Raw genomic sequence first — 14,101 nt, forward strand, 5'->3', positions numbered from 1 at the left:
ACCTCCTTTTCAGTACAGTTTAGATGCCCCTCCGGTACTCCCACCCACCATCCCGATTGGGCCACATACCAACCAGGTCATTCGAGAGGATCTCCTGCAGCTACACACCTTTAGGACCTGGTTGGAGCCGAGGGAGCTTCCAGTGAAGTTGAGTTTCTACAGAGATTACTGTCTTCGCATTTCGGAGGAGGGATTCATCACACCACCGGGGTACACTGAGCTTCATATGCCTCACTCACTACGGATCTCCATCGGACAGTTTCGGGTACTATCACACCGTCTCCGCATAGAGAGCGGCAGAGCAGATTGGATTCCTAGGGAGCATCGCTTATTCATACTGTGCGACTGTCAGGAGGTTGAGTCGGAGGAGCATTTTACTTTCAGGTGCCCAGTGTACTACGAGATCCGAGGTTGCTACCACCGCCTCTTCAGAGACGGCTCCGGGCTCCTTTCAAGATTCCTCGCCTACCCAGATCAGAGATGCCTCGCGGCCTTCATTCACGAGGGAATCCGACATAGAGAGTACTTACTCAGGCGACGGGGCTTGGTCACATCATCAGACACCTCTCAGAGCAGGATCACAGAGTTCTTCCCATCGAGTGACATTGATCGTCCAGTGTCTAGCCGCCGACGTGACAGAGACCCCGACCCGACGATCGCAGCACGACACATGAGACATCGAGGGGACACACAGATCACTCTGGGGGATCTCCCGTCATTGTTTAGACCCAGGATACGTCCCACGGGAGTCACGGTGGCTCTGGTCTTGCGTCGAGCCTCATCTAGGAGACCGGGACGCACGGCACCCCTTGACGGGCACCAGCATCCCATCACCAGCTATGCACCAGCCAGGGGGACATGACATACGGAGGATTCCGCTCCGCTCCAGTCCGTTTCTTTTCATTGTTACATCCAGATGTATTTGATTATGTATGATCAGACTTAGGATTCAGCACAGGTGATGATGCTCGTTTCAGTAGCTCCACCCTTACTGTGATTTGTATCAGGTTTTCTTTCAGTCTCATAGACCCATTGGTCTTCCGAAGACTCTAATAAAATTTCTTTCTTTCTTTCTTTCTCTTAAAGTCTATTCATTGAATATTGATCCTCAGGTTCCTGAAGGGAATGGCTCAGGAATAATATGGGATGATAGTGGCCATGTCGTAACCAATTATCATGGTACGTTTGTCTGAGATAAGCTCCTTCAATCTTTAAAACTGATTTTCTTTTCTTTTTTAAAAATAGCATTTTCTATATATAAATTCTTGCAGCAAATTTTCACCGTTGGTCTCCCGGGGTCGTTAGTATCAGCTCACCTAGAAATCGGAAAAATGTCAAACACCAATTGTGTTTATAAGAATTGCTGGGTCATTTCTTGTGTTGTGTTTTTAGAGGACGAGTTTGGGCGTATTCCTGGATTCATGTAGATATATGCTTTTGCCGTATTAGCGGACATGCAGATTTCACGTCGCGAAGTTTTCGTTGCTGATATTGCGTTAAATTTTTTCTATCTTATTTGGGGCGTTGCCCTATCAGCTAGATTGTCTAAGTATTTTTTGTTTAGATGCTCGTCTACTTGGAAGACAAAAAAATCCTATGCCTCAAGAAGGGGATATTACAAGTTGAATGGGATGAAAATGACATCAGCCATGTCACTAAAAAAGGAAGACAAGTGCAGATTTATTTCAAAGAGAGGGTAGGAAGAGTCAAGATTCTCCGACAGACAAATAAGCTGAAGGATACAAGGATATGGATATGTGAGGGTAGTGCTCATTTCACTTATGGCTGGCATATGACTGAACGACACACTTCAAGTGTGTAATTGATTCCCGTTTGAGATTTGATTAGTAAATAATGAGGGTATGATCGAATGATATATTACTTCTTGGTCACATAGGCTTCTTTGGCCTTTTGATCATAAGACAAACCCATTCCCCGAACCGCTCCCTCCCCCCCGCCCTTTCCCCTCCCTCTCCCCTGTGCCTTTTGCTCTCTCTCTCTCTCTCTCTCTCTCTCTCTCTCTCTCTCTCTCTCTGTGTCTCTCTCTCTCCCCCCCCCCCCCCCCCCCAAGCCTCCTTCCTGCCTGCGTCTCCCTCCCGCCCGCGCCTCCCTCTCCACTTGTGCCTAGCGCCTAGCTCCTCCTGTCTCCTTTCCCGCCCCCGCCTGGTAGGGTTGCTGTAGTCACAACATCATAGCACACAACAGCAAGGGGCGGCCCCCAGTACCAGATCGCCGCCGCGGCGGAAGAGTCAGCAGCAGCAGTTTGTCTCGAACTCAGGTCGCGCAGGAGGGGCAGCCTTCTTTTCTCACATCATCAACCTAAGAGAGGTACAAGAGCAACCTATATTCAGCCCCCAGGCTGAGCTCAGTCTGGGGTGTTAGAGACAGCAAGAGGGCCTCCAGTTTATTCACAGGCCATCATGGAGCCCCCAAAGGTGAAGACCTTTGTTTCAACCCCTATCAGAAAACCCTCTGTATGAACCTTGACAAGCTCTATGCGCTTGTCCTCGAGTACCTCCCTGATGAAATGGTACCTGACCTCAATGTGTTTGGTCTTTGCATGAAAGACCGGATTCCGTGCTAGCTGAATAGCACTCATGGAATCACTATGCAATGTCGGTACACCTGTATGAATCCCCAAATCTCCCACTAGCCGATCAAGCCATATAGCCTCCTTGCAACCCTCTATGGCTGCAACATTATCAGCCTCTGTGGTAAGAAACGCACTTCTGTGCGCGAGACATCCACGACACTGCACCACCTGCAAAGGTGAACACATAACCAAAAGTGGATCTCCTACTATCCACATGCCCTGCATAGTCTGAATCTATGTACCCAAGTACACGCATGTCATTTTTGGGTACAGGGAGATTTCGAGGAGGATTTCAAAGAGAGGCTAGGCCACTCTCTGTCGGCCATATCTAAAGAACCCCCAGCTAAGACTAACCCCCACCTGGGCTAGGGGTTCAACCCAACCCAGAGTGGGGGTTAAAACGTAAACCTGTTGCTGCGATTGGACAAACCCTAAGTGAAGTGCCCTGCAAGCTAAAATACCTGCGAACGAATAAGGACGAACTTGAAATGAAGTCGAACCCCAAACTGGTGTTGGAGCTAGAACTCGCGAACTACTTCAAAGTACTAGCAGTGCGTTTAGGGTTCATGACCTAGTTTCTTGGCGATGGATTTAGGGTTCGCAACCTGATCTTCGACAGGTTCGTTGACAATGAGTTGTTGCTAGGCGGAGAGGGCTAGACAGGGAGAGGGCTAAGCGACCTTGTGATGTGCTAACGGGCGTGTTGTGCAAAAGGATGTCTTGCAAACGGGAGATCTGCTAAAGGGCGACCTTGTGCTCGGGCAATGGGCTAAGTGACGGGTTGATCGACAGGCTGATCGACGGGCTTTATTAAGAGTGGATGAGAGAGAGAGAGAGAGAGAGAGAGAGAGAGAGAGAGAAACATCTTCAGAAGCCCTCGTGGGACTATGAGACAAAGCACACACACCAAAAGGGTAAACACCAAACATCAGTTACAGATTGAGAGTCTCTTGGGAGTGCATATAACCACCTCTAAAGTTATTAGAGATAAGCTACATTATACTAGGTGAGAAAGTTAGCCTGTATTACATCAATTTAAGACTGAGAGTCATTGGGCTTGGAAATCTTTGATAAGTGCTTTTCCATCTCTGTAGACAGCCCATTTCCCTTCTTTGCGAGCGTCCTTCACTTTGTTCAATTCTATGGACTTCATCTTGAGCTGAAGCGGGGTGAGCTCCTCTGATATCCATACCTTGGTGCCTCTCAACTTACTTGTTTTGCATGAGAATCTTGATTCTTGCTTTCCTGTCATTGAGTACCACTTTAGCTTGTGTCCCAATAGGAGCCACAATGGTTATATCCTTTAATCATTCAATCTGATGGGTTGCTGCTATGATATTATCAAAATTTTCTGCCATGTTCCCTTCATGCCAATCCTCCAATGCGTAGACATCGAGCATTAGCCGCCCTTTTTTCTTGTTTTTGCACCTCTCCATATACTTCACTTTTGTTGATTTTGTTGTCCATTGTTGCTGAGATTCCTCTTTGATCGATTTGACCTCATCAAGGAACACAAAGCCAAACGTGACAACCCACTGAAGTTTAGAGTAGGAGGACTCCTTGAAGGCTGGCACAAAGAGGACTCCTTCAGTGAAGCTTTAGCACCTGTCAAAGCAGCCATGCCTAGTATTGAATGGAAAGCTGATGATGAGGATGATGGAGCAACTAATATCCGACACTCGAGAGAACAGGCTATCATTACAATCAAATCACGAGTACGGATCAAGCTTCTTCGACAATCATACAAGCTTAAAGGGACTAAGGTTTGGATAGTTGAGGAGCTCACACGAGCTCAATTGAAGAATCAAGCAACAGAGTCAGCTAAGGTTAAGGCTGGAAGAGAAGATGGAAAATGGGCAGTATACCGTGAAGGCATAGCAATTATCAAAGATTTAAATCAAAACCAAAAGACTCTTATTCTTAAACTGAGGTATGGCCGATTAAGTTAATTTAGATAATTATTATGTTGGTACTCTAAAATAACTGGAGTTGCTTTTGCACTTCCTGGGAGATGCTATGTGCCCTCTTTAAGCAGATGTACTAGATAGTTTTTTGCTGTCCCATAGACCTGTTAGTCTACCTTGGACATTTATAGACTTTCTTTCTTTCTCTTAAACACAGGAATATTGAACTCACTAAAGTGATGGATTAACATTAATTAGAGAATTCAAATATAAACCTAAAGACTCTCAATCTTAAACTTATGTGATGAAGGCCACTTTGCTATAGGACTAGAACATAGATGTGTGCTAAAATAATCTCGAGCTGAGATGCCATGTGTACTCCTCGACTTTCTAAAAGTCAGATATGTAGTTGGTGTGTACTTTGTCTTATAGGCCCATAAGGCCTTCTGTAGACATTAACAAATATTTCTTTCATTCTTTCTCACACTTTCACACTCAATCACTCACATTCTCCCTACACGTATCTTGGGGTTGTCTTCTCCGGACCCATCCTCACTATAAGACCTGCGATGCAGGCTTGGCTGGACAGGGGATACGCTTCATTGGCCAGACTAGAGAGGCAGTGTTTCCACTCGCACTTTCAAGATCCACGGACCAAGGGGCTGCTTTTTGACTCCTTGGTCCGCCCAGTGGGGATGTATGGCAGCCGTTGCTGGGGGCCAGACTTGTCGGATATAGAGTGGGCTCGTGTGACGGAAGAACCCCCCAGCATCACCCGCCACAAAAAATCTTGCTGTCGAAGAGGAACTTTGGAACTCCAAAGCTACCACAATTTTTTGCGCCACCACTTTAGTGGGCGAGTCATGTGCTAGAGCTGATTTGACTTAACAGAAACCCCAGGTGGGGGCTGCAAAACTTTATACAAGAAAAGTACTATAATGTGGGACAGCCTCAAGGGACGCACTGATGAACCTGGAGAGTAAAGAGTCCAATCTTCAAGCCTATCCTGAAGCTCAAGTGGTGGCACCGGCAGAAAAGGCCGAAGCATTTGAGCAATCTTTTGCCATAGAGGATGATAATGCATCCCTAAATAATATTGTTTGGCAGCCAAAGGAAAAGATATCATGTTACCATCATCATGAATCACAACAGCCATGGAGCGGATCCCTTTGAAAGTAATAAAGTAAGAACTTTTGTGTTCTTGCAAAGCTAGAGGAGGGTCAAAGACCTTTGACCAATGTATACTCTTAAAGAATTGCCCTGCAAAGAGTCATGGCCATGCCATTCTAGATGGGAGAGGATATGCTTCCAATCAAATAACATGTTGGAGACCAAAGGACAGCCTTTGATCTTTTTATCAATAGAGCCAAAAAGAAAATCCCACTGAGTTGGCTTCCAATAACCAAAAGCAGAGGTGGAGATTTGTAAAAGCAAGAGCGCATCATGGCAGCCCAAGGTTGATCTCCTTGCATAAATTGCAGCACCATTTGCCCCTTATGAGCAAGGATATGCACGTGAATGTTGAGAATATTTAAACCCCCATGCATCTTTGGCGAACAGACATGTTGCACTGAAAGCAATCTCAAACTTTTTCTGCCATGTTTAGCCCCCCAAAAAGTTTCCATAATGGCTGACATAAAGTATGGAAGATCTCCCTTGCCAAATATGATTAAAGGTAGGTAGAATGGAATTCATGCCACTAAATAGATTGGACTATTCTTAGGCGAACATGCAAGGACCAAGTTGCTAATTTCCAGTATTCAAGATTTTTCTTCAATTTTGCAAGTACCAGTCAGTTTGTCGGCGACGAGTAATCATCCAGCCCAAAGGGTAACCAAGATGGCGAACTAAGTCAGTAGGCAGGACAATTTCCCTGACCATAAAAGACTATGCCAGTCTTTAGAATGCAATGGCAACAACTTAGATTTCTGAAAATTCACATGTAGACCAGCAGCCAGGCCATACAATAATAGAGCATGTATAAGGGAAGAAAGATCCCTCTCGGTATTCTTTGGAGTAAAAAAAGAATCATCAGCATATGCTTGAGCAACCATAGGGCGACTTCCATGAATTTCCAATCCATGCAACATATGCGTGATAGTTTTGGAGTACAAACCCTTGCAAAGAAGACATACAATCTCTAATGTCCATCATTCAATAGAATAGATCTTATGTGCATGCATTAAGTCCCCTATATGCCTCTTCTTGCATATGGGATTGTGCTAAATGCCACGTGGTATGTCTCTCTCACTCCAATTGAATCGAAAGTTCCAATGTTTATGGCTGGTCTTGAATGGAATAGTGATTCTGAAGAGGCCATCATTGAAAGCTATGGTTCAGTCTTTGACTGGGATTACTTAGAAATAGAAGCAGATAATCAATATTGGAAGATCAGGTGTTTGGTAATGATTTGGTGATCCTACGATAGCTAATGCCAATAGAATACCCCAAGCTATACCCTCTAGCAGTGGCTCCTTTACCATGCATGCACCTTCAAGGCCCTTTGAATGCCATTGTAAATTTGCTAGCTTCGGTGCTTGGATGGGCTTCAACAAATACAATTCCACCACTGTAGCTTGGATCCTTTCAAACTCATTAAAGTGCTCCACCTTGGTTTCTAGCATTGCAAACCTCCCTTCTACTTCCTTGAGTGCCTTAGGCACTACATGATCCATGTATTGAAGCATTGGATGCGTGGCTATCGCATACAAAAGCGTACTAAGTGGTCATCTCTGACGGACCGTACAATGGAGAGTCCGATTTTCAGAAATATCCCCAGACAACATACAGGCAATTTTACTATCATTGTAGAGCCAGTACATAACATGCTGCATTTTTTGCCCAAAACCCAAAGCCTGCATGATCTGCGAGATGAAATCCGTACCGTGCCAAAAGCCTTGGCAATGTCAACTTGCAATAATAGCACATTGTGCTCCGTGTATTTTGCATATATTCTATCCCCACATAGGCATTTGCAATATTATCAGTGATATGCCCTTGAGGAACAAACCCATATTGAGTTGGATGAAGGCCATCATGTAAATATCCTTTGATGTGATCAACTACCATTTTGGTGATATCTTATAAATAATTGGCATGAGAGTGGTAGGCCTCCAATCAGCCAATGATTCTCATATCTGCTTCTTTAGGAGAAGCTTAACAAGCCCTTTCTTCCATGTATCCGGCTTTTGTTGAATTTGCCAAGTGCAATTAATCATACACATCAAAGTAGACTTGAGTGTTGGAAAGGGCACCTCTCCATCTATAAGCCCCCATGCATGGGGGGGGTGAACTTGGGTCTTGAGAGACTGACACATGGGCAGGGTTATGTCTGCCATGTGGACAGGAAAAGAGAAAAGAAAAGAGATGTACTTGGAGGGACCATAATGGCTATAACAGATGTAGCTGAAAGCCAGAAGAAGAAAGAGATGCATAGAGCATGGATTTGGCCTAGAAGAGGCAGATCTGGAGCAGCAAGCATGGCAAGGATATCCGAGGGAAGTAGCGCTTGTGTGGCAACGCCTCAGAGCAAGGGTCAACCCCAAGGCTTGTCAGCCCAAGAAAGTGTGCTCTTATGCGGGTAGGTCCTCCATACCATTTGTGAGGGCAGCACTTGCATTTACAAGTGAACTGCCCCTTTCCCAAAGGCTTCAGTGTCTCCACAAATTCCCATTCTTCTCCTTTCTTTCTTCCCATCTGCGAGAGAGAGAGAGAGAGAGAAAGAAAGAAAGAAAGAAAGTGTATTATTGTCCACTAAAGGCCAAAATGGGCCCATGGGACATCGAGAGAGAGAGAGAGAGAGAGAGAGAGAGAGAGATGAGAATCCGAATTTCAGAATGAGCATTGAGAAGAAATCAAGGCCCCAAATTCAACAGATAACATGGAACTTGGAAGAGATAAGAGGGAGTCAGTGGTCCCCTCGGTCCTCCTTCAATCGAATCTTGAAGGCTAAGAGTCACAAGAGCTCAGAGAATCTTCTCTTGCTGAAGGCCAGGACCTAGGTAGCTGAAGCTTGAGACTCGAGAGCTCAAGGTGGAGTTTGAAGTCTGGATAGTGGAAGGATGCAGCCTGCCTTGGATCTTGGGTCACGGGTGCTTGGAGGGGTGGCTGTACGGCAGCCTGCAAGACTTGGTACGCTGGCTGTACGGCTGGCAGCTTGGCTGTAGCTTGTATAGAGATTGTATGGCTGGGCTCAAGGGCCAAGGTTGTACGGAAATGGTACGGGCCGTACGGCTGGGCTCAACTTTCAAGGGCCAAGGGTCAAGGGTGGAGGTTGGAGCGTGGAGGACGGCGCCTGCTGCTGCAAATTGGAGACGAATGGCCGTACGGGCGGACTGTGGTAAGTATATTTTTTTGCCCCAAAAAAACACGCGTACAGAATTGTATTCCGTATGTGTATGGAATCCGTACGGTATGGACGACCATACACGTACGGTTTCAACTATGCTCTCCTCCTTTGCGGGAGCATTTTCTTTTGCTGTAATTCTCATTTCCAGCCCTCATTTGCTCGCATTCAGTCTTTCACTACTGTCCTTTCGGGCTACATCATTGGGTAAGCCGTTGTTGCATTGGTTCTTTCCAATTTCTGCTTCATTTGCATTTTGGAAAGGCCTCGTGTTGCCTTGGAAGGCCTCGTGTTGCCTTTGGGGATATTTCTTGCCGGTACACCTTGGGACAGCAGAGTCTCTTGAAGGCATAAGCTTTGAAGCTTGGGCAGATTTTTGTTACTCGATTTTGACAGGTTTTCTTTCTCTCATTTGCTTTGCCATTTGGTGCATTTATCTTGTATTTCAGCACCATGTCTGGTGGCAAAGATGATTTGTTTGGGATGCTCGGGGTTGATGACAAGCTTGATGGCACCAATTATCCCATGTGGTCATACATGATGGGACATGTTTTGGTTGCCAAGAATCTATGGCATATTGTTTCAGGTTTTGAGGCCAGGTGTACACGCATTGTTACTTTTGGTGGTACACCTACAGCCTCTGGTTCTTTAGGTGATGGGTCTTCAGGTGATGGTTCTAATGCTACTTCCAGGACACCCGCACCTTCTGCTACAGGTGCTTTGCCTATGGGACTTCCTTCACAAGAGCAAATTCAGTGGGATGGTCATGATGTCAAAGCACATGCCTTGATTGATCTTTCAGTGAAATGGGTTATTATCCCTCCTATCCGGTCTTGCAAGACAGCTAAGCAAGCATGGGATCAGCTTGCATCTTTGTTTCAGGTGCGGAATGAGGTGACTGTTGCCTATCTCCGCTAGGAGTTGAAAGATTTGAAGCTTGATGTGGGTGGTAACATGGATGCCTATCTCACTAATGTGAAGGATTTGAAAGAGCAATTGGCCAACACTGATGAGATTATGCCTGATTCTCAGCTTGTTTCTAATAGCCTTGATGGGTTGCCTGATTCATATCAAGGGTTTGCTACTACATTGAGGTTGGTTGCAGGGGGTGTTGCCAATCATTTCTCATTTGACCAGTTGGTTGCTCTTCTTCTTTAGGAGGAGCAAAGTCGTGCGAATCACAATGCTTCTATGGCTAGTGATCAAGCATTTGCTGCCCATCACAAACACAAAGGTAAAGGCAAGGTTTCAGTTGGAAAATCCTCTCATTCCCATGCTGATCATTCACATGGTGCCTCTTCTTCAGGTGATAACAAAAAGAAGAAGAGATGTACTTTGCCTCCTTCACAGGAGCAAATTCAGTGAGATGGTTGTGATGCCAAAGCACATGCCTTGATTGCTCTTCAGTGAAACGGGTTATTATCCCTCATATCCAGTCTTGCAAGACCGCTAAGCAAGCATGGGATTAGCTTGCATTTTTGTATCAGGTGCGGAATGATGCGAGGGTTACCTATCTCCGCAAGCAGTTGAAAGATTTGAAGCTTGATGAGGGTGGTAACATGGATGCCTATCTCACTAATGGGAAGGATTTGAAAGAGCAGTTGGCCAACATTGATGAGATTATGCCTGATTCTCAGCTTGTTTCTAATACCCTTTCATATCAAGGCTTTGCTACTACATTGAGGTTGGTTGCAGGGGGTGATGCCAATCATTTCTCATTTGACCAGTTGGTTGCTCTTCTTCTTTAGGAGGAGTAAAGTTGTGTGAATCGCAATGCTTCTATGGCTAGTGATCAAGCATTTGCTGCCCATCACAAACACAAAGGTAAAGGCAAGGTTTCAGCTGGAAAACCCTCTCATTCCCATGCTGATCATTCACATGGTGCCTCTTCTTCAAGGGATAATAAAAGAAGAAGAGATGTAATTATTGCAAGAAACGTGGGCATGATATTTCTGAATGCAGGAAGCGCATAGCATGTGAAAAGAAAAAGAAAGAGTTTGGTCTTGCAGTATTTGGTTCTTCTAGTGCGTTCTTCTAGTGCAGAAGATCGACATGAGTCCGCTAATTTCGCACAAGACCAGCATTGGGCTTTCTTGTTTACATGTCTGTATAATCCTGATGTTCATGATGCTTGTATGGCAGTTTCAGATGTTCGTGATGCTTGGTTCTTTGATAGTGGTGCTAGCAAGTACATCACTTTCTGCATAGTTATTCAGCTCATTGGAGCTTACATCTCAGGGAGGCAGTGTCACATGTGCCAATAATGCATCATATACCATGAAAGGTATTGGGCACGTTGCTGGTAGTATTGTTACTCTAGAGCATGTGCTTTATGTTCCAGGCATTCGTAAGAACCTCATTTCTATTTCAGCCATTGCTACATGTGGCTTTCAGGTTCTTTTTGATGGTGTTAGGTGTGCAGTGTATGATGCTACACATGCCTTTACCATGGTTTTGATTGGCACATTGTCTAGAGGTGTTATAGACTTGATGCTTATGTCAGATGTTTGGATGGTGATGCTACACTTGCCGATGCACATGCTTTTGCTCTTGATTCTACCATGGCAGATACTCATTTGTGGCATGAGAGGTTTGGACATCTCAATTTTGGAGCCTTGGTGAAGTTATATAAGGAAGATATGGTTGTGGATCTTTCCAAAATGCATATGCCTACCAAACATGTTTGTGAACCATGCTTGCTTGGAAAGATGCACCGTGCTGCGTTTCCCAAGGATGGGAGAGTTGGTGCTTCACGCAAGCTTTATGTGGTTCATAGTGATGTTTGTGGCCATGAGGGTTGCAGCTCCAGGGGGGTTCTACTATTTTGTCACTTTTATTGATGATTTCAGCATATACACTTGGATTTTTGCATTGAAATCCAAATCTGAAGTTTCTTCATGCTTCAAGCACTTTATTGCCTTGGCTGAGAATGATAGTGGGCTGCACATTGCTCACCTTAATACAGACATGGGGGGGGTCGAAGGAGTTTGCTGTTTTTTTGGCTTCGTGTGGCATCAATCATCGATGCACGGTGCCTTATACTCCTCAATAGAAAACGGTGGCTGAGCGGAAGAATAGATCAGTGATGGAAATGGCCAGATGCATGTTGAAAGGCAAACATTTGCCTAATAATTTGTGGTTGGATGCGGTCATGTGTGCAAATTACATCTTAAACTGATGTCCTACAAAGGCATTGGAGACTATCTTACCTTATGAGGCTTGGACGGGTCGTAAGCCTCGCATTTCCCACATGAGGACTTTTGAATAAAAAAATAAAATAAATATATTCCATTCAAAACAAATTATACAACAGGTGGGAGAGAAAGTACTCTATCCCTAGCCTCAACAATGTGGCAAAAAAGCCATGGAGGTGGTCTAAAATGCCACGACATCCCAAAAGGGGTCAAGTGAAAAAATAAAGAGTAGTCCCATGTCCTCATGAAGGATATAATTCTCCCACGAGCTGCCAAAGAGGTGCCTGTACACCGCTCCCCTTGACTCCTGAGAGTGAAGATAATCTCCGCCCAAATGGAAGCGAGAGTGTCAGCGTCCGTGCATAAATGGCCCCCAAGGACAAAAGAACATTGCGAACACCATATCCGCCATAGGGTAATGCTGGAAATCACCTCCCAGGCTGAAGTAGGCATGGAATCTTGTGGTACCGGTACCAAAAGTAAATCCTGTGGCTCCATGATGCTGGCCTCCGTGGGACCCCGTCTCTGGCGACGCTGCATGAAGAAACCGTGGTCTCGTGGCTCTGACTCAAAGAGAGTAAAGGCTCCAGGTCCTCTCCCCCAAAGAGCAGCGCCCCAAGTCATCAGAAAGGACTCAGATGTAACATATGAGAACAACTTGAAGATACCTGTCCATACCACTCTAGAGCTGGTGCAACTCCATAAACAATGCTTGCTAGATTCCTCTGCAAGCTGACAACGCATACACAAGGAGGGTCTACCCATCTGCTGGAGCCAAGTACCCACAGGTATGCCCCTATGTATAGTGAGCCAAAGAAAGTAGGAGACTTTCTTGGCTCTACTGATGCCCCAAAAGTGGTCCAGTAGCTTAGCAAGAGCTCTGCAGTAAGTCCCTGTGCGTGCCAATGCTGGGAGGCAGATGGTAGGTGATGAGAGTCTCTCTGCTGAAGCTTGTAACCTGCCCTCGTCGAGTACTGGAAAAAAGAAAGAGGACGAACGCCTGCCACCGGAGTAGGCCATGCCCACTCACTTGGGTCCCAGTCAAGCTCTGCAAGAGGTCGACCCTGAAAAATACAAAGTCTCCATCTAATATCCTCTGCAATGGTCAACCTGGAAGGATCTGTGGCCCATTCCTTACCCAGGCAACCAATGACCGTGACTCTCTGCCAAAGAAGCTCCTGATGATCCAGGGGCTGAGTGGGATACAATCTTTGAGAGGAGTCCGTCTCAAAATAAATAAACGGTGCCGGTCCTAAACGAACTCCAATGCATAGCCCAGCCTCACTAAAACAACCTGACCAAGTAGAAATGGGATCAACATAAGCTGGATCTGTAAGTTTATCCCTCCACTCCTGAGGAATAGCTCTCATGATCACTAATCTGGTGGCAGCAATCTGTCCAAGTGGCCCATGTCTATCTCTGATCACCTCCTCTGACATCTCCACACCCCCCCTGAACCAATCTTCGACTGTCACAACCCCCTGAGCATGCCATCTGGCCAAGGGAGTCCTAAGTTCTGTACCAAGGGAAGATCCCTGGTACCTAACCAGGGGGTTATGGTAAAGTGGCTGTCGAGCAATTTCCTCTCTGGAGGAGGGAACTGCTCTGATGAGGTGCTGTCGAAAATGATCCCATATCTGAATAAGCCTTTTCACAAGTGGTGAGGAAGGCTGAGAATGCTGGTCCGTCAGGAAGATCCAACTGACTCTACCTGCCCACTGACCTGCTGCTCTGGGGGTGCACTGGTGAATCCCATGCAGTAGGAACTACTTCCACGGCTGATCTCCTGGAGTCAAACCTCTAACAAGAAGTTTGACTAAAAGGGCTCTGCTCTGCATCTCCGGATCAAGAACCCCAAGTCCTCCCTGCGAAAAAGGTAAAGTGATAGCATCCCATGAAACTCTGGCCCTAGTGTCCTCAGAACCATCACCACCGCTCCACAGAATGTTCCGAAGCAATCTCCTCACCTAACGAATCGAGTCAGCATGAAAACACCAACATGACGCAACGTACCACATAGTCGCTAGTAAAACCTGGTTGAGTACCAGCGCTCTTCCGGCCAAAG

At 45.8% G+C, this 14,101-nt stretch overlaps 1 protein-coding gene across 3 annotated transcripts in view; it reads left to right on the forward strand.

Moving 5' to 3' along the window:
• Window positions 1–14,101, forward strand: part of DEG8 (Trypsin family protein with PDZ domain-containing protein) — a 172,309-nt gene that overhangs the window by 48,025 nt on the left and 110,183 nt on the right. For all 3 annotated transcript variants that reach the window (XR_015542445.1, XM_087388170.1, XM_087388169.1), the window contains exon 5: window positions 1,113–1,179. Coding sequence is in view for 2 of the 3 variants with exons in the window: in XM_087388170.1 (XP_087244296.1) it covers window positions 1,113–1,179 (67 nt within the window). In the remaining variant the exon portion in view is untranslated. The remainder of the gene's footprint in view (window positions 1–1,112; window positions 1,180–14,101) is intronic.

The sequence above is a fragment of the Dipteris shenzhenensis genome, chromosome 17 (assembly GCF_047967505.1).
Source record: "Dipteris shenzhenensis isolate YYH24624 ecotype China chromosome 17, Dip_SZ_1.0, whole genome shotgun sequence".
In the NCBI taxonomy this organism is placed as follows: domain Eukaryota; kingdom Viridiplantae; phylum Streptophyta; class Polypodiopsida; order Gleicheniales; family Dipteridaceae; genus Dipteris; species Dipteris shenzhenensis.